The sequence below is a fragment of the Erythrolamprus reginae genome, chromosome 1, assembly GCF_031021105.1.
Source record: "Erythrolamprus reginae isolate rEryReg1 chromosome 1, rEryReg1.hap1, whole genome shotgun sequence".
NCBI classification, from domain to species: domain Eukaryota; kingdom Metazoa; phylum Chordata; class Lepidosauria; order Squamata; family Dipsadidae; genus Erythrolamprus; species Erythrolamprus reginae.
Window position 1 is genome coordinate 88179326 of NC_091950.1, and position 20559 is coordinate 88199884.

The window sequence follows — 20559 nt, forward strand, 5'->3', positions numbered from 1 at the left end:
AAGAGAGGAAGAGAGAGAAACAGATAGAAAAAAGAGAGGAAGGAAAAGAGAAAGAAAAAGAATGGGAGTAAGGAAGAGAGAAAGAAAATCAAAATCTAGTTTGAAACTAGCTCAACTATTTAAGTGGCATTTTGATATTGATAGAGTTGCCCTATTATGAGCTCACTGTTATAGACACACATTGGTTGGTTTTTAACTTGTGGTGTTCTTAAAATTAATTTAATATTGGATTTGTCTTGTATTGCTGTTGCTGTGAGCCGCCCCGAGTCTGCGGAGAGGGGCGGCATACAAATCTGATTAAACTAAACTAAACACAGTACAGTATTTTATTTTGAAATTCTCTGAGGCAAAACAGGGTGGGGTTTTTATTTGTTTGTTTATTTATTTATTTATTAATTATTTCTGTGCCGCCCAGTCCCGAAGGGACTGCCGCTCAGACACTATACTTTTCCGCCCACCCCCCCAAAAATTAGAGGGAACACTGCCCCAGACTGCTCTTCCCGCATGTGCGCAGGCCTCACCGAAGCTTCCGGACTTTCAGTAGGTCCATTGGGTCATTTTTCGCCCTTCCCAGACTTCAGGAAAGCCTCTGGATCCTTTGGCTGGTTTGTTTTTCACCATCCACAGGCTCCAGAGGCTTTCCAGAAGCCTGGGAAGGGTGAAAACAGTCTTCTCCCCCCTCCAGAAGGTCAAAAATCAGGGGAAAAAAGAGGGGAGGAGTTTTGAGGGTGACAGCTTGTTGAGCCCCTGACCTATATATTTCCACAAAATTGTTGTGTGTTCAACATGCTTACCGTCCTGTGCTTATTAATGATTTATCTTTTCCTTGTTATCCAGGCATTAAGTGATCGTTTCTGTGGTGAAATTCCGGACGATCAGATGGCCCATAGCTCCTTTTTTCCAGATGAGTATTTTACCTGCTCCTCTGTATGTCTCAGCTGCGGGTGAGTAGGCATGGAGGCCCATATTTGAATAAAGTTTATCTAGTCCTAGGAAATGTACTATAAGTTGTAATGTTGGAGTGATTCTAAGAGTAGCAGGGCAACCATTTGGTTTTGTTGAAGATTTTTTTTCTGGGATGTATTTCACATCATGTCTGCTACTGAAACAGTGAGGTGTGGCTCACATACTTATGAACATTAGATGATTTTCAAATTGGGATTTTTATTTGCTTTGTTTGTTAAGATTTGTTTGTTTGTTGATTTGATTTGTATGCCACCCCTCTCTGAGGACTCGGGCAGATGCTGTATATGACCTGACAAATTCATTTTAAATGGCTTTGGGGCTTTCACACTAAGAAGAAATGATTTTGGATATTATAAAAATGTAACAAATCTAAAGTGATTATATTTGCTTTTCGATCGTACTCAATATACGTATTAGTTTAGAAATGAAAATTCCATTTGTTGCAATGTCATAGTTCCAGCTCAATAAATAGTTCTCTGGTATTAGAATGACATTTGACCCTCTTCAAATGGAACTAGAGACCAGCTAAAACCCAGACATTTAATCATGCTGATTAGTGCTAAAATTGTAGCATTTATTGTAAGAGCAGTTCTCTATTGGTACATATGTCTTTTCTTTTTGTGAAATTTTTGTTGTGCTTTTCCTTTCTCTTTTGTTGTTGTATAGATGAATAATTTCTTTGTGTACTGTTATGGCTGTTTCAAGGTAATCAAGGGAGCATTAGATTTTGATAGTTATAAAATTACTCGGGGAAACCAAGCTGTAAATAAATATAAGGCGGTAGGACCCAAACTACATAAAATACTCAATATTAACCATTGTCATACAGACAAAAGTGCAGAAAAATAAAGTAAATGTCTCCTTTATCTTTTTTCTGACTGTCTTTGAATACTTCAGCTTAAACCACAACAACACAAGAGCACATAACAGATTTAAACTTAATATTAACCGCTCCAAACTTGACTGTAAAACTGTTGTCGAAGCGTGGAACTCATTACCGGACTCCATAGTGTCATCCCCAAACCCCCAACAATTTACCCTTAGATTATCTATGGTTGACCTATCCAGATCCTAAGAGGTCAGTAAGGGGAGAGTACCAGTGCACTAGAGTGCCTTCCGTCCCCTGTCCTATTGCTCTCCTATATCTCCTATACCTTTCTTCTATTCCCAGATCTCTTCTTCTATTCTTTCATTGATATGTTCTATTACTATACCTTCTTTTCTATTCTTTCTTAGATATATTTTACTATGAGTATCTCCTCTATAACCCTCATGTATTTTACTATGTGTGTATATATATACAGTGATCCCCCGAGTTTCGCGAGGGTTCCGTTCCAAGACCCCTCGCGAAACTCGATTTGTGAGTTTCGCGAGGGTTCCGTTCCAAGACCCCTCGCGAAACTCGATTTGTCGCGATATAGCGGTGCGGAAGTAAAACACCATCTGCGCATGCGCGCCCTTTTTTTTCATGGCCGCACATGCGCAGATGGTGGAGTTTGCGTGTGGGCGGCGGGGAAGACCCAGGGAAGGTTCCTTCGGCCGCCCAACAGCTGATCTGCTCCGCAGTGTGGCAGCAGCGAGGAGCCGAAGATGGGGTTTCCCCCGTTGCCCAGGCAACGGGGGAAACCCCATCTTCGGCTCCTCGCTGCTGCCCGCGCTGCGGAGCAGATCAGCTGTTGGGCGGGCCGAAGGAACCTTCCCTGGGTCTTCCCGCCGCCCAGGCAAAGGGGAAACCCCAAGATCGCTTGCCGCTTGCCCGTTCACCCGCCCGCCCGGCGGCTCCGCTTGCCCGTTCACCCGCCCCGCCCGGACCGCTCCGCTTGCCCGTTCCGCACCGCCCGCCCGGGCTGCTCCGCTTGGCCCGTTCGCCGCCCGCCCCCCGGCCCGGCTGCTCGCTTGCCGCTTGAGAGCAAGAGGGGGAGAGATAGAGAAAGAGAGAGAAGGAAAGAAAGAGATGAGAGAGGGAGGAAGAGAGTGTGAGAGAGGAAGAAGCAAGATAGAGAAAGAGAGAGAGAAAGAAAGATGAGAAAGGAAGGGAGTGACGTCATCGGGTGGAAAAAATCGCGATATAGCGTTTCGCAAAGATCGAGATCGCGAAACTTGGGGGATCACTGTATATATAGTTATATATATACATACCCACTAAAACCCTCATTGTGTATTGGACAAAATAAATAAGTAAATAAAATAAATAAAATTATTGCAATAGTTCCCCCTTCAAATGGAGCTGCTTTTTCTATCAAGCTCTGCCTTGTAAGGTCATATTATCAAATCATGTTGTTATACTACACTATCATATAAGTCTAATATAGAAACAGCATAGGGACCCTTACCTTTAGGTGAAAAAACAAAAGTTATTTTTTGTCTCTTTTTCCAGTTTTTCCCACATTCCTTCCCCCCCCCCCCAAAAGTTCACTTTTTCTGACATGTAGTATGGTATGTAAAAAGAGTTTGATTCTAATGTTACTTAGGACAAGCTTGTAAAATCGAATTATCATTACACTTTCTGAAATATGTCACTGTTTGACTCCTGATCTTTTTGTGTTTTATTTTGCAATTTTAGAAGCGGGTGTAAGAACAGCATGAACCATGCAAAAGAAGGAATGCCCCATGAAGCTAAGAATCGCTGTAGATATACCTCATCAGTATGATAATCGAGTATTCACTTGCAAGGTGAGTGGAGCAAGGAAAGAGGCATTTCTGGTACTGGAGGAGACCATGAGCTGCTAAGATGAAGATAATCCACAGCTCATATGCTGTGGTTTAGCAGCTTGCAATGGGAAATGGGTATGTACTGTTTTACTATTGGTCAAATGGGTTTGTATTGTTAAACTGTTGGCACCTTGCTCACCATATTTTTCGGAATATAAGATGCACTGGAATATAAGATGCATTTTACTTTTGGGGAAGGAAAATAGGGGGGGGGGGGGGAAATCTACCTACCAGGTATTCATCTGGCTAGCATCCATAGTCTGTTAAGTTTCAGCACATTATTTTATCCTCTAGTTAGGGCTGAAAAAACCTTTTTCAAAGGGAGCTGGAATGAAAACAAGCCTGCAAAGACTTAGGGCAGGAAAACTTTGGAGAGGGGCGGCATACAAATCAAATAATAAATAAATAAATAAATAAATAAATAAATAAATAAACAAACAAACAAACAAACAAACAAACAAACTTCGGAGTTTTTGGAGAGGGGGCGGCATACAAATCTAATAATCTAATAAATCTAATAAATAATAACTGCATCCGAGGGAGTAGGAATCACAATAAATGATGCCAGCCAGGAAGATCGTTAGTACTGCATTAGGGCTGAAAAAACCTTTTTCAAAGGGAGCTGGAATGAAAACAAGCCTGCAAAGACTTAGGGCAGGAAAACTTCGGAGTTTTCGGAGAGGGGCGGCATACAAATCTAATAAATCTAATAAATCTAATAAATAATAACTGCATCCGAGGGAGTAGGAATCACAATAAATGATGCCAGCCAGGAAGATCGTTAGTACTGCATTAGGGCTGAAAAAAACTTTTCAAAGGGAGTAGGAATGAAAACAAGCCTGCAAAGACTTAGGGATGGAAAAAAAACTTTCTTTGGAGGAAGCTGGAAGCCGGGAAGATCGTTAACATCTAGTTAGGGCTGGTGAAAATAGCTTCAAAAAAGCTACATTTGGAGTATAAGACACACACCCAAATTTTCAGCCTCTTTTAGGAAGAAAAAAGGTGTCTTACACTCTGAAAAATATGGTAGACTGCCTCATTATTTCCATAGCCAAGAGGTCTTTTTTCCAGGCTACTTGGGAAGATAGGTATGATGATTGTCATCTAAAAGTAGAAATATTACTCCATTTCTCAATGATTTTTTTTAAAAAAATCTTTATCCAGTCCTTATTCGCTACTAATGCATTTTTTCAGGTGAATTGGAGCGAAGCTGTTTGGAGTAACTTAAAAAAAAAAAAATCCATTCAGAAATGCAGTCCTAATTCTCTACTCTTCAGGTGAATTAGGAGCAAAGTTATTTGGAGCACCAAATTATGAAAATTTAGAGAAATTGTATCCATCTCATACTATCTTAATTGTGGATTCTTGTCTGCGCTTCAACATGTCTGGGATGTATTTCTCAGGCAGGGAAAAGCTGCATTAGAAATCAGCAATTTCTCATTCTTCTTTGAAATACTACAGAAAAAAAGAGCAAATCTGTAATAAAGCAAAGCCTTTTGCTTTTTTTCTTTCATAATTCAATTTCCTGCTACTTTTTGATTCCCAGTTGCTTGTCAGATGCATTGTTTCAATTTCCTGCATTGTTTCTTTCTCAACCACATTCCAATTTACATTAGTCAGGTTTTTTTATTTCCTAGGTAAAATTGTTAAAAAACCAGATATCTCTCTGGGTATTTCTGCAAATGTACTGAATTAAAACATTTTTTTAACCTTTTGAAAATATTGCAATCTTTTGGGATATTATGAATAGCAGTAAGGGTGGGACAGATGGAGTAAAGAAGGTCTCTGCAAGCCCTCCTCTTCTTTTTTCTGTGCATATTGCTGTATTATTCAGAGTATGAGACACACCTTTCTCCCCCCTAAAAGAGGGTGGAAATGTCGGTGCGTCTTATACAGTACACCAAATGCAGCCATTTTGGCTGTCTTGAAGCCCCGCCCCTATGTCCCCATTTTTCAACAGAGGGTCTGGGAAGCCTGCAGAGAGCTCCTGGGGACTGGGGGATGGCAAAAATCCCTCAATTTTTATGAAAAAACCGGCAAAAAACAGCTTGTTTTTCACAGAAATTGGGGCATATTTGCCATCCCCCAATACCCAGGAGCTCCTTGCAGCTTTCCAGACCCTGTGCCCACCTAATATGTGCAAAAAAAAAATGGGTGAAAAATGGCTGGTTTTGCCTTCTAATTACCCCATCTAGCATGACTGGAGGAGGAATTCTGGGAGTTGAAGTCCACTAGAATTAAAGCTGGCAAGTTTAAGACGTGTGGTCTTCAACTCCCATTCCTGATCTAGCATGACTAGAGGAGGAATTTTGGGATCTGAAGTCCACAAGTCTTAAAGCTGTCAAGTTTGAAGTTTGTAAAAAGTGGTTGTAAAAAGTATACTACACCGTTTGGTTTAGATTACTTTTTTCCTTGTTTTCCACCTCTAAAATCTAGGTGCATCTTATACTCCAGTGCATCTTATACTCTGAAAATACGCTATATGATGTATCTAATTCTAGCAGTCCTAAGTAACAGAAACAACACGAACTGGGAATTCATTTTGGTAGCTCCCAGATAGTAGTTTTAAGCTAGAAATGATGATGATTTTCCTAATTTATTTGTGATTTCTATTCTCTGCTTAAAATCATATGTTTATGTTGACATAAAAGTGTCCAACTCATGAGATTTCTTACTGCTACTTTTCTAGAAAAATTAATGTGTGCAGAATAGGCTTGAACATGGATATTTGAAGAGAAATATCTTTTTAACTGGTGTCCTGCTTTTCAGGGTTGTTACGAACATGGTCAAGAGGTTAGGGTAGTGCCCAAAACCTCTGCTTCTACAGATTCCCCTTGGATGGGCCTTGCTAAGTATGCCTGGTCAGGGTAAGTATAGGTCCATGCCTTCCCTTTCTGCTCTCCTAGTCTTATCCCTTCGAGAGGCTGAAGTGAGCAGCTCTTTTCTTCCCCTACTTGCAGATATGTAATTGAGTGCCCCAATTGTGGGGTTGTGTACCGTAGCCGACAATACTGGTTTGGGAACCAAGATCCTGTGGATACCGTGGTGAGGACGGAGATTGTACACGTCTGGCCAGGAGTAAGTTTGTTGGCAATGATTGGTTTCCAGCCTCTTTTTTTTTTTTTAGAACCATAAGGATTGGAAACGGCCACTTAGATAAAGGATAGACTAACTTTGAGCCAAGGTGTGTGTGTATGTGTGTTATGTGTGTGTGTGTGAGGAACAGAAAGCTGATGTCCACTGTTTCAGGCCTGTGGCATCGGACCAGAATATCTCTGGGACCGCCCTTCTGCCGCACGAATCCCAGTGACCGATTAGGTCCCACAGAGTTGGCCTTCTCCGGGTCCCATTGACTAAACAAAGCCGTCTGGCGGGACCCAGGGGAAGAGCCTTCTCTGTGGCAGCCCCGACCCTCTGGAACCAACTCCCTCCGGAGATCAGAATTGCCTCCACCCACCTTGCCTTTCACAAACTCCTAAAAACCCATCTCTGCTGCCAGGCATGGGGAAATTGATTCCCCCGGGCTGTTTCATTTTATGTATGGTTTATTTGGGATGCATGACTGTTTTTATAATAAGGGGTTTAAACTGTCCTTTTTTAACCATTAGATTTGTACTATGTATTGTTGTTGTAAGCCGCTCCGAGTCTCTGGAGAGGGGCGGCATACAAATCTAATAAATAATAAAATAATAATAATAAATAATAAAATAATAATAATAAATAATAAAATAATAATAATAATAAATAATAAAATAATAAAATAAAGTGATTTGATTTGTTTTTTAACATTTTGGAAGGATGTTGAAGATGTATAATGAAAGAAGAGGTAATCCATTAACGTTCACACCCCTTAAACGCTTCTCTCAAGATCTTGGCTCAGATGCTAAGGAGGCACATCCAAGCTATTAGAACTCACCCAATGTAGGCCACCGAGTTCAATTAAACCAATCTCAATATGACTATAATTGATAATAGGTGTTCTTTATTCTGGGTTGCTAACTCACACGTAGAAAATAATTTTAAATGGATAGATGTTTAAAGTTCTTCCTAAGTGACATGCTGTCCCAAGGCAAGTGTATAGATATTGTGCCACTTCTTGGCACCATGTCTTAAAGCCCCTGCAATCTAACTCAAATGTGTCAGCTCATTCCCTCAATTATTCTGGTGGTATGCATATATTTTTTTTTGCTATTTTTTGTATAAAGGGAAAAATCTGGATGTGTTTGATGAAAAGTAGCTTAGCAGCAGCAGCAATCAAAACAATAAAAGATGTCCACATTATTGTTTCTTTTCAGACTGATTGCAGCCTGAAGGACAATAACAATGCTGCTCAGCGCCTGATCGATGGAATGAATTTCATGGCACAGTCAATGTCGGAGCTGAGCTTGGGACCTACCAAAGCTGTAACCTCATGGTTGACAGATCAGATTGCTCCGGCGTACTGGAAACCCAATTCCCAGATTCTGGTACCCAACACCACCATAATTATTTGCAAATGTTTCTTGTTTTTGTTTCCTTTTTCCCAAGAGCTGAATTAACGGTTCATGATTTCTTTAAATTCATTTATTTACAAAGTACTAATAGTAGTAATAATTTAAGTAGACTTAAAGTTTTTTGTTTTGCTTTGCAGAATTGCAAATAGTTACTCCCCCTGGAATGAGTATAATGAGTATGGTTTTTTTTTTTAAAGCCTAAGGGGTGTGGTGGACAGATTGCCTGGTTTTCTGTTTTCTCTACTCTTGAAATGTAGAAGAACAAGGCACCACATTTATCTCCAGGGTGTAATGTTCATTCTAACAAGTTTGTTTCTATATACTATATGCTAATTGACCATAATATATGCTAATTTTCTCTTCCTTTAAAATCAGAATGGTTGGTTATTTTGACTTTCTCCTTCTCTCTCTTCAGGGCTAAAAGCTAGCCCACAAGTATCTTGGATAAGACACTGTGCCAAATAATCCCTATGCCAGTGTTTCCCAACCATGGCAACTTGAAGATATTTGGACTTCAACTCCCAGAATTCCCCAGCCAGCATTCGCTGGCTGGGGAATTCTGGGAGTTGAAGTCCAAATATCTTCAAGTTGCCAAAGTTGGGAAACACTGCCCTATGCATATGCCAAGATTCTCTCTGAAGGCCAGCTTACTGAAGACATCCACATTAGTGAGGGATGTAGCAATGTTGGTTTAATCTATTCTTCCCTGATCTGGTGTGATTCAAGTACTGTACATTTAATTACAATTTTCACCAAGAACCATTATGCAATGGCAGAGCATATATTTTGCTTGGAAAGGGCCTAGGTACAGTGTTCCCCTCGATTTTCGCGGGTTCGAACTTCGTGGAAAGTCTATATCACGGTTTTTCAAAAATATTAATTAAAAAATACTTTGCGGGTTTCCTCCCTATACCATGGTTTTTTCCCACCCGATGACGTCATATGTCATTGCCAAACTTTCGTCTGCCTTTAATAAATATTTTTTTTAATAAACTTTAATAAATAAACATGGTGAGTAATAATCTGAATGGTTACTAAGGGAATGGGAAAATTGCAATTTAGGGGTTTAAAGTGTTAAGGGAAGGCTTGTGATAATGTTCATAGCCAAAAATAGTGTATTTACTTCCGCATCTCTACTTCGCGGAAATTCGACTTTCGTGGGCGGTCTCGGAACGCATCCCCCGCGGAAATCGAGGGAACACTGTATTTCTAAATAGAACTGGAAAAGTTCCTGTCTAAAAAAAGTCAGTCAGCACAGATGCTAAGCTAGACAGATCAATAGATGACGCAAGTTGACAGACAACATTGTTTCTGTGAGAATGAGAGTCGAATTCGATTATTTTTGGAAGACATTAAGTTGAGGAAAGCCAGTTTAGCCCAAGCCAATTGAGCAGTTTGAATCATCTACTTTCCCCCCCTTCATTTTCATTATACAGGGGAAAAAAATATATATCTTGCAATGTTTTCACTTTGTCCATCCTTTCTTGTTCAGAATTGTAGGAAATGTGGCATATCTTTTAAAGATAATGATACCAAGCACCATTGTCGGGCTTGTGGAGACGGTTTTTTGTGATGGTTGTTCATCTAAGACCCGCCCTGTCCCGGAACGTGGTTGGGGACCCACGCCTGTGCGAGTATGCGACAACTGTTATGACAACAGGGACGTTCAGTTAGGTAATCTTGTCTTGATCATACTTTGTGCGTGAATCACAGCGAGGAATCAACAATTCTGTGTGTGTGTGTGTTGTTTTATTAATACTACATTGTGAAAATGTAAATCTTGTAATAGCTGAAAGTGAAAGCAAACTAAATGATACGTGTGATAGAAACATAGAAGACTGACGGCAGAAAAAGACCTCATGGTCCATCTAGTCTGCCCTTATACTTCCTGTATTTTATCTTACAATGGATATATGTTTATCCCAGGCATGTTTAAATTCAGTTACTATGGATTTACCAACCACGTCTGCTGGTAGTTTGTTCCAAGGATCTACTACTCTTTCAGTAAAATAATATTTTCTCATGTTGCCTTTGATCTTTCCCCCAACTAACTTCAGATTGTGTCCCCTTGTCCTTGTGTTCACTTTCCTATTAAAAACACTTCCCTCCTGAATCTTATTTAACCCTTTAAGATATTTAAATGTTTTGATCATGTCCCCCCTTTCCCTTCTGTCCTCCAGACTATACAGATTGAGTTCATTAAGTCTTTCCTGATACGTTTTATGCTTAAGACCTTCCACCATTCTTGTAGCCCGTCTTTGGACACATTCAATTTTGTCAATATGTTTTTGTAGGTGAGGTCTCCAGAACTGAACACAGTATTCCAAATGTGGTCTCACCAGCGCTCTATATAAGGGGATCACAATCTCCCTCTTCCTGCTTGTTATACCTCTAGCTATGCAGCCAAGCATCCTACTTGCTTTTCCTACCGCCCGACCACACTGTTCACCCATTTTGAGACTGTCAAAAATCACTACCCCTAAATCCTTCTCTTCTGAAGTTTTTGCTAACACAGAACTGCCAATGCAATACTCAGATTGAGGATTCCTACTTGTAACTAACATACTCTCATTAATTCCACTGGGTCGTCTCCAAGGGTGAATTTGCACAAGATATATATTAATGGTTTGCTTAACTGCGATTCAATGAATAAATAGTCTAAATAGAAGGGATAGTAAAGTTAGTATGTTATATAAAGTCATTGACATGTGACTTAGACAGAACCTTTTGGAATCTCTTTCCATTATATGTGGATCATTTTAGTCACCGTTGAAGCTAATGCTATTATAGACATTAGCTAAGAAGTTGGACTCCAAGGAACCCTGTGTTTCAATCCCACTTAATATGTGGAGCTCATTATTTATTTATTTATTTATTTATTTATTGATTGATTGATTGACATTTATTTAGTTGTGAGCCGCCCCAAGTCTAATCTAATTAACAATAACAATAACAACAATAACAACTATTATTATGTGTTCAGTTCTGGAGGCCTTACCTACAAAAAGATATTGACAAAATTGAACGAGTCCAAAGACGGGCTACAAGAATGGTGGAAGGTCTTAAACATAAAACGTATCAGGAAAGACTTAATGAACTCAATCTGTATAGTCTGGAGGACAGAAGGGAAAGGGGGGACATGATCGAAACATTTAAATATGTCAAAGGGTTAATTAAGGTTCAGGAGGGAAGTGTTTTTAATAGGAAAGTGAACACAAGAACAAGGGGAAACAATCTGAAGTTCCTTGGGGGAAGATCAAAAGCAACATGAGAAAATATTATTTTACTGAAAGAGTAGTAGATCCTTGGAACAAACTTCCAGCAGATGTGATAGATAAAACCATAGTAACTGAATTTAAACATGCCTGGGATAAATATATATCCATCCTAAGATAAAATACAGAAAATAGTATAAGGGCAGACTAGATGGACCATGAGGTCTTTTTCTGCCGTCAGACTTCTATCTTTCTATTATTATTATTATTATTATTATTATTATTATTATTATTATTATTATTATATGCCTCCCAATTCCAATGGACTCTGGACGGCTCACAATAATAACAAGAATTTAAAAAGCAATGTAAAAATGGATCACAGGATCAACAACAATAAAAAGTATAATAAACATAATAATAGCCCTTAAGACCATACATAGTCATTCATTCATGGTCCCAAGCCTGCCGGAAAAGCCAGGTCTTAACGGCTTTCCGGAAGGCCGGCAGGGTGGGGATAACACGGATCTCCAAAGGCAGTTGGTTCCAAAGCATTGGGGCTGCCACAGAGAAGGTCCTTCCTCGCGGTTCCGCCAACCAACACTGGCGGACAGGACCCGGATTGGCTGCTGGAAGGTATGAGGTAGTAGATGGTCCCTTAAATAATCTGGTCCTAAGCCATGTAGGGCTTTAAAGGTAATAATCAACGCCTTGAATTACGTCCAGAGCCTGACTGGTAGCCAATGCAGCTCGCCAAGATTTGGAGTAATACAGGTACACCCATTATAGCTGCACAGCTACATTTTGAACCAGCTGAAATCTCTGAATACTTTTCAAGGGTAGCCCCATGAAGAGTGCATTGCAATTAGACGATTTTTGTCTACTCATTCCTCAGCTTATTGCTGTGGAGATAAAATTAAGGCAGATGCCACTACATATAAGGTTCCTGAGAAAAATGAGATATAAATGGGGGGAAAATGCATTAAAATATAAGGAATTATTACCTGGAGGCAAGTAATCATATAAACAACCTGAATATTGTTCAGTTTACTGTTCATGAAAGTCTCTCATATTCATAACAAATTGTTAAAGCATGAGAGATTTCCCCCCGGGAATTTATCTTGTTTAGTTGGTGTCCTTGTCAGTTGTATCTTTTGTTGGCTGAAAAAACCCAACCATTTTAGGTTATTCATTTATTTAAATCTATTGTTAGCTCAACTCCAATGGGCTCTGAGCAGTGTACAAAACTAGGAAAACTACAGAAAGAACATTGAACCTCACAGGCAGTTAAAGCGAAAACCAACTTGGGCCATCAAGCACATAATAAAAATCAATCCAAGAACGAAGGTTTTTTGAAGTTTTCTAGAAGCTCAGGAAAAAGAATGCTGTCCTTATCTCTGAGGGGTGTTCTAGTGGGTGGGAGCTGCTAAAGAGAAGCCAAGCTTCTTAGGCTCCACTGACTGGCAAAGGGGGAGGCATCTATTCTGCTGGATTGTACTGGGAAAGCAGAAACATTTGGAGATAAATAAGATAATACCAATAGGACACACAATACTGCTACCTTTATAGGCTGCTGGGAGGATGCCACTCCTAAGTGTGACTTGTTCATTTGATACCCTGCTTTTCCCCAAAATAAGACATCCCCTGATAATAAGCCCAATCGGCTTATTAGGACAAGCACTTATTTCAGGGTTCAATATATATATATATAAGACAGGGTCTTATTTTCGAGGAAATACAGTAGCAGCTGGAAGTCATGAAGATTTCTCAAAGGCCAACAGAAATAGTCCTTGAGTTTACCTATGAACACATCGACTAAACCAGCGTTTCCCAACCGGTGTGCCGCGGCACAGTAGTGTGCCGCGAGACAAGGCCAGGTGTGCCGCGAGAAGCTCAAGCTGGGCGGGGCGCTGCCGGCGCCCCTGCCTGAGTGTCGTCCTGTGGGTGGTCTTGGGCTTCACAGTCGCTTCCTGGTTCCCTCTCCTCCCACCGCCTGTGTCTCCCGCCGTCGCCTCCCACCAAGCCGTCGCCCGTTGCCGTGGGTTCCTCGAGTGGGAGCTGCCGCTTCCCTCCGTCCAGCTCAGCCACGCTGCCGTAGAAAGCACAGAGGTTATTGCCACCGCTTCTGCCTCCACTCAGGGAGCCACCGTGGTCACCGCGCCTTTTCCTCTCCCTCAGCTCAACCACGGTGGCTCCCTGAGTGGAGGCAGAGGCGGCGGCAATAACCTCTGCACTTTCTACGGCAGCGTGGCTGGGCTGCCTGGAAGGAAGCGGCAGCTCCGAGGAATGAGGCGCTGGCGGTAGACACAGGCGGAGGGAGGAGAGGGAACCAGGAAGCCATCGTAAAGCCCAAGACCAGCCACAGGACGACCTTCAGCCAGGGGCACCGGAACTGCGCGCAGCCATGGTGGGAGCAGCATGAGATAGCAACGAGGCGCGAGGACAAGCAGGCAGCTTGGCGGAGGGGAAGCGCTGAGGGGCTCTCCTCCTTCCCCACCCCCGCGCTTCTCTCCCGCCCTGGCTTTCGCTTCGCCCCATGATTTCCCCGCAATTTCATCCAGGCCACCTCTTGCCTCCTTTTGAACTGCGGGGAAATCTGCGGGCAAAGCAAAAGCCAGGGCGGGAGAGAAGCGCGGGGGTGGGGAAGGAGGAGAGCCCCTCAGCGCTTCCCCTCCACCAAGCTGCCTGCTTGTCCTCGCGCCTTGTTGCTACCTCCTGCCTTTTTCCAGGGGCCTTTGGAAGGCACCCAGGGAAGGGGGGGGGATTGGGGGTGGCTGCAGCGGCTTCTTGTCCTCCTCATCCGGCTGCTAATGCCCGCCCGGCCCCTCTTGCAGTCCCTTCATGGAGCGCTTTTGTCCCAGGCTGTCAGCGAAAGGGCTGCAGGACAGGCGGGGCAGGCGTTCTTCTCACAGCTGAGGCAGAATTTGGAATGTCGGGTGTGTGTGCGTGCGGGCTCCGCATCCCCCTGCCACCCGGAACATTTAAAATAAGAAAAACCTTCGCCGGCCTCCGCAGAGAAGAAAGGAAGAGAGAGAAAGAGAGACAGAGCAAGAGAGACATAGCAAGAGAGGCAGAGAGAGAGAGAGAGAGCAAGAGAGACATAGCAAGAGAGGCAGAGAGAGAGAGAGAGACAGAGAAAGAGAAAGAGAGAGAAAGAGAGCTAGCAAGAGAGAGAGAAAGGGAGACAGAGAAAGAGAGACAGAGAGAGAGAGAAAGAGAGAAAGAAAGAAAGAAAGAGAGAGAATGAAAGAGAGATAGCAAGAGAGGCAGAGAGAGCAAGGGAGAGAGAAAGACATATAGGGAGGGAAGGAGGGAGAGAGAAAGAGAGCAAAAAAGAGAGGAAGAAAGAAAGAGGGATGGAGAGAGAGAAAAAAGGGAAGGAAGAGAGAGAAAGAGTGAGGGAGAAATAGAGCGAAATGGAGGAAGATTTTTTTTGTCAAAACTTTTCTTTAGCCACCCCCCCACCCCCCCGTTCAGTGTTCCCCAGGATTTTGAAAATATGAATAATGTGCCGCGGCTCAAAAAAGGTTGGGAAACACTGGACTAAACAATGTCGTCTGGCGGGCCCCAGGGGAAGAGCCTTCTCTGTGGCGGCCCCAGCCCTCTGGAATCAACTCCCCCCCGGAGATTAGAACTGCTCCCACCCTCCTTGTCTTTCGTAAACTACTCAAGATCCACCTATACTGCCAGGCATGGGGGATTTGAGACATCTTTCCCCCAGGCTCCTTATAATTTACGTTTGGTATGTATGTGTTGTTTGGTTTTAATATGATAGGGTTTTAATTATTTCTTTTAATATTAGATTTGTGCTACTATAATATTGTTTTTATCATTGTTGTGAGCTGCCCCGAGTCTTTGGAGAGGGGTGGCATACAAATCTAATAAATTATTATTATTATTATTATTATTATTATTATTATTATTATTATTATTATTATTATTATTAATTTGGAAAAGTTACACAAATTTGGTTGAAGCTCTTAATACCAGTATTTAACTCTGGCTTTTGGCCTTCGCTGTAGACTGCCTGGGATATCTATGGGAGCTTTATAGAAGCATATGATTAGAAGAAACCATTTAGCCTACTGAATTCAAATTAAAGACTCTCTGACAAATGCCTGACCAACCTCGGTTGAAGTATATCCTTCAATGGGAAGTTTATCACCTTGATAAGATGTAGTCTTTTGTGAGGAGGTTTTTCCTAACATTCAATAAGAATCTGCTTTGGGTAACATAAGACTATTATTCTTAAGTTGCGATGTTTTTAAAATGGGGTTAGGTGTTTCCTCTGGGGTTGTGCCTTTGGTTTTGAGCCCTAGCATCTGTTTTGCAGAAGTGGCTGAGGCATCAACGGAGGAGGAAGGAGGGACAGTGATTGCCAGGAAAGTTGGTGAAGCTGTGCAGAACACTCTTGGGGCTGTGGTAACCGCCATTGACATCCCACTGGGTAAGTGCTACAAGCGGCTTTAGAAAGGGTCTGAACTGCTTATTACCGTCTTTCCCTGAAAATAAGACCCAGTCTTATTTTCTTTTGGGCTCCAAAATAAGTACAGTGGTACCTCTACCTAAGAACGCCTCTACTTAAGAACTTTTCCAGATAAGAACCGGGTGTTCAAGATTTTTTTGCTTCTTCTTAAGAACCATTTTCTACTTAAGAACTCGAGCCTGGAAAAATTTTCCAGGAAATTTGAGAGCGGCACGAAGGCCCAGACAGTTTCCTGCCATTCCCCCTTTAATCCCAGGCTTTTCTCCTCCCAGAGGAGCCTTTCAGTGGTGCTTAAGGAGGCTTTGGCAGTCCAGAGCAAACAAAGCATTTTCCTTTCTCTGGGCGCTTGGAGAGGGAATAAACCTGCCAGCGCCCAGAGAAAAGAAATGCTCCCTTCGCTCTGGGCAGCGACTGTCCTCCTCCTCTCCTTCCTCCTCCTCCCCCCACCCAAATTCCAAGCTTTTATTTCTTTCCTAATGGGTTTGCACACATTATTTGCTTTTACGTTGATTCCTATGGGAAAATTGCTTCTACTTATAAACTTTTCTGCTTAAGAGCCTGGTCACGGAACGAATTAAGTTCGTAAGTAGAGGTACCTCTTTACTTGGACTTATTTTCAGGAGATGTCTTATCCCCCCCCCCCCCAATGTACTTTAAGAGTACATGGGAGGCTCATTTCTTCTGCTTGCTTGTGGGGGGACAGGAGGTTGTGTAGCACACCAGTGGCACTGCGTGAGTCAGGGCGATGGAGCTGTGTGAGCAAGCAGAAGTGGGCCGGGGGCCACATGAGATCCTGCTGGACAGAGCTGCAGGAGCCACTTCTGCAAGGCGAGACAGATATCAGAGCATGGATGACCTAGCTGCTGGGGCTTTGTAACTTTTGCCCTGCATCGCTGATAATAAACTGGCTTTGTGGGATTTTTCTGATTGTTTACAGGTCTCGTGAAGGATGCCGCTAGGCCTACCTACTGGGTACCTGACCACGAAATCTTACAGTGCCACAATTGCCAGAAGGAATTCAACATCAAATTGTCAAAGCATCATTGCCGTGCTTGTGGCCAGGGCTTCTGCGACGAATGCTCCCTTGAGCGCAGAGCTGTCCCTTCCCGTGGATGGGACCATCCAGTTAGAGTCTGTTTTAATTGCAATAAAAAGCCTGGCGATCTTTAACCTTAACTTTTCCCTCTGGGTACGCAGTTAACACCTTAGCTTCTCAGGGTTAGATAAAAAGGAAAAAAAAAAACCTTAGGCAGAATGCATGCTCCTCATGTCTAAGCCTCCTTTACACGTGTAGATTTCAGTAATGTGGAATAATCAATAGCCCAGAGAAGGCTTGATTGCCAGTTGTGATAATGGAAGTTGGGGACGAGTATGTGAAAAGCTTGCAATAAATCGAGGAATCCCAAAATCCAGTATATACCAGTCAACTGTATGTATTTCTATATCCCTATAATGTAGTATAAGTATGCTAAATGCAGCTGCTGATGAAGCAGTGGTAATTTACTGTTAACATTGAAACGTAAATAGAAATTTGATTTTTTTTTTTAAAGTGTAATGGATCAAGCACAACCTCTTGAGTGCCTTGGGATTCATTTGCTTGAAGCATTCTGCTACTTACAGCATCATGACTTTCAATAATTGTGATTCTACAAGGTGGTCACTTGAAATAATCACCATTCACGAGCCTTGGTTTTCGATACAGAGTACCAGGCCTTTGGACTGGCCATTGCAACTCTATCATACCTATTTATTTTATCCCATTCTGGCTTCCTTCTGCTGGTAGGGTCTTCCTAGAAAAATGCTGTTTATTACTGTGTGCATGATTGCAAGCCCTTGCATTAAACACAGTTCCAGTTTGGAGAAAAATTAAATGTGTGTCACAAACCCAAAACTTTTAAAGCCATTCCAGTTTAATTCTAAGGTGATGAATCCTTATTCTTCTTATCCACAAATTTGTGAGGTTGTGGATTTCTTTGTGATATACAGTGTTCCCTCGATTTTCGCGGGGGATGCGTTCCGAGACCGCCCGCAAAAGTTGAATTTCCGTGAAGTAGAGATGTGGAAGTAAATACACTATTTTTGGCTATGAACAGTATCACATGCCATCCCTTAACACTTTAAACCCCTAAATTGCAATTTCCCATTCCCTTAGCAACCATTTAGATTATTACTCACCATGTTTCTTTATTAAAGTTTATTTAAAAAAAATATTTATTATAGGTGGGCGAAAGTTTGGTGATTACATATGACGTCATCGGGCAGGAAAAACTGTGGTATAGGGGGGAAAAACCGCAAAGTATTTTTTAATTAATATTTTTGAAAAAACGTGGTATAAACTTTTCACGAAGTTTGAACCTGCGAAAATCGAGGGAACACTGTATTCCCATTTCTTCATCAAACATCTCCGGACTGGAAACAATGGCAAGTACGAAGCATACTTCCATGCTTTGCAGTGTAGTATTTGTTTAGCTTCCTAAGCTTTAGTTCTTTCTAAGTTGGCAAATGTCTGAAAGAGCACTCAAACAAATCTGAAAACGGGCAATCCTCCAAGTGTACAAGCGAATGAGACAATGGCTTTTTTTTTTAACAACAGCCCTGTACTGAACCATTTTGAGGCATTGATCTAATCATTGAAGAAAATCATCGGATTTGGCTTTTCTGTGCATCTTGTTACAGTGATAAACAAGATACTATCAGAAATATAATTCTTTTTTTAAAAAATCCCTTTTTGCCTCTTCTGAGTCAAATGGCACATTCCTCTGGTGGAGACTATCTACATTAATAATGGCTGGACTTTGGCATGATATCTAACACTGTTTTCCAATTTATTAAGTATATTCTTGTATATCTTGACACCTGAAATCCTGTTGTAGGACTGTATTAAATTAAGTGCTATAAAGGACTTACCCCTTCTGAACAAGTGTGGTGATTTCTTTCTGAATGCTGTCACTAGAGAGAAAACGTAGTTTTGACTTTCTATATCAAATCAAAATTGGATTATATAGTAGCACATTTCTGAATTATACATGATTTAATATGTATTTTGTAATTAGAATGTACGTATATTCTATCCTCCAAGGTGGAGGATTTACCCCCCTCCCCCCAACATTTTTTTTTTAGTTTTGACTTGTGGTGGAATCTAAAAATGGAATTTGTTTGTGGACTATGTGTTCTTCATGCATGTAGCTCTTCCACCATGTTATTGCACATACAAAAGTATTGAATGTTCCTCATATAAAATATTCACTTGCAAGCTTGTTTTATGTAGTTTTTTTTAAATCAAATTTCATTCTAAGAAGCTCAATCAATGCTGTCTTCGCCATCCTCATGTCTTTAAGCTATGTTAACACTTCAAGTTGCATTGTTCCAAGTGACTAGGCATTCTACAGTGCAAGACAGGGTAGATTCAATATATACTACTGATGCTGTCAAAGGACTAAACTTGTATGACCTTCATTATGTCACTTATCAAGTGGGCCTAAAAAGGTCACCTTTAGAACAGGACCAAATATACCATATGTTGCGGTTGAATCGCAGCTAGGCCCTCTGGCAACAGACTTCGAGCCAGATGAACCGGGTCCATCTGGGCCTGGTGGGCCTGTGTGGCTGTCAGAGGAGTCGGTCAGTGAGGAGGAGGGAGACTGAGTGTTAGGAGCCTGCAGAGGCTATGCAGAGGCTTTTCAACCCCCTGGAGCTGATGAAGAAGAGGAGATGAGGGATCCTATCCTGATGCAAGGGTCAGAAGAATGCAGGGGAGGCAGGAGCAGTTACGCAGGCTCACAAGGCGGACTTGAACACAGCTGTGCGCGCGCAGTCTCTACTCCCAGGGGGTATATAAGGGGATAGAGTTGGGAGGTTCCCTTTGCAGAAAACCAACATTTGATCCTTTGAAGGAAGAGAGCATGTGAAGAGTTCTTGTCTGTTGTTTAAACAAACCTTGCTGCAGTTCTGGACAATTATAGGGTTAAAAAGTCCTGTGAGTAATTCTTGGCTTTGAAACCATGTGTTTAGGAATCTATCTTGATAATCAACTCTGCCTCCAGCTTGAACTTTGGCAGTGGAAACACATTCCTTGCTTCTAATTTGTGCTTCTCCACAAACCTTATTGTAAAATAGACCTCTGTGTCTGAGCTTTAATTGGCAGTTAATTACTGGTTGTTTGCCGTGTGAGACAGAACGCCATAGAAACAGAGTTTTCTTCTAAAATAAAAACTATTTTAGTAGGAAAAACTGCAAACACAAACTATATAATAGAATAGAATAACAAAGTTGGAAGGGACCTTGCAGGTCTTCTAGTCCAACCCCCTGCTTAGGCAAACAGAAATATGCTTACAGCTGTGGTTTAAAAAATAGTGGCAAAACACAGGGCAATGAAAGCTTGGAGGAAATCTTACAAGCTATCCTACATATAGGTTGAAAATCAGAAGCTTCCCATCTCAGTTAATACTGCTTTAAAAGTAGTATTACACAAATAATATGCTATCATTTGTATATATTATTTGTAACTATAATTATCTGCTTTACTTAATCTTCAAATAATGATGGGCTTGAAAACCTCAGAAAAATATGTGCAAAACTCACTCTGGACTCTGTTAAGTTTTTGAGACATATTTGTGGAACATTCAAATGTTCTGCCACCTTAATGGTGAAACATATCCTCTTTCATTGTAGTTGTAAGCTTTAGCAA

At 41.6% G+C, this 20559-nt stretch overlaps 1 protein-coding gene across 1 annotated transcript in view; it reads left to right on the top strand.

The window, feature by feature from the left end:
- The window catches only part of ZFYVE1 (zinc finger FYVE-type containing 1), a 31501-nt gene extending 12712 nt beyond the window's left edge, over positions 1–18789 (top strand). Inside the window, 10 exon segments of the mRNA XM_070758097.1 lie at positions 838–944; positions 3530–3605; positions 3607–3639; positions 6448–6545; positions 6639–6756; positions 7974–8144; positions 9664–9735; positions 9737–9845; positions 15720–15833; positions 16810–18789. Of these exon segments, the coding sequence (XP_070614198.1) occupies positions 838–944; positions 3530–3605; positions 3607–3639; positions 6448–6545; positions 6639–6756; positions 7974–8144; positions 9664–9735; positions 9737–9845; positions 15720–15833; positions 16810–17042 (1131 nt within the window). The 3' untranslated portion in view covers positions 17043–18789.
- The last annotated feature ends 1770 nt before the right edge of the window (positions 18790–20559 follow it).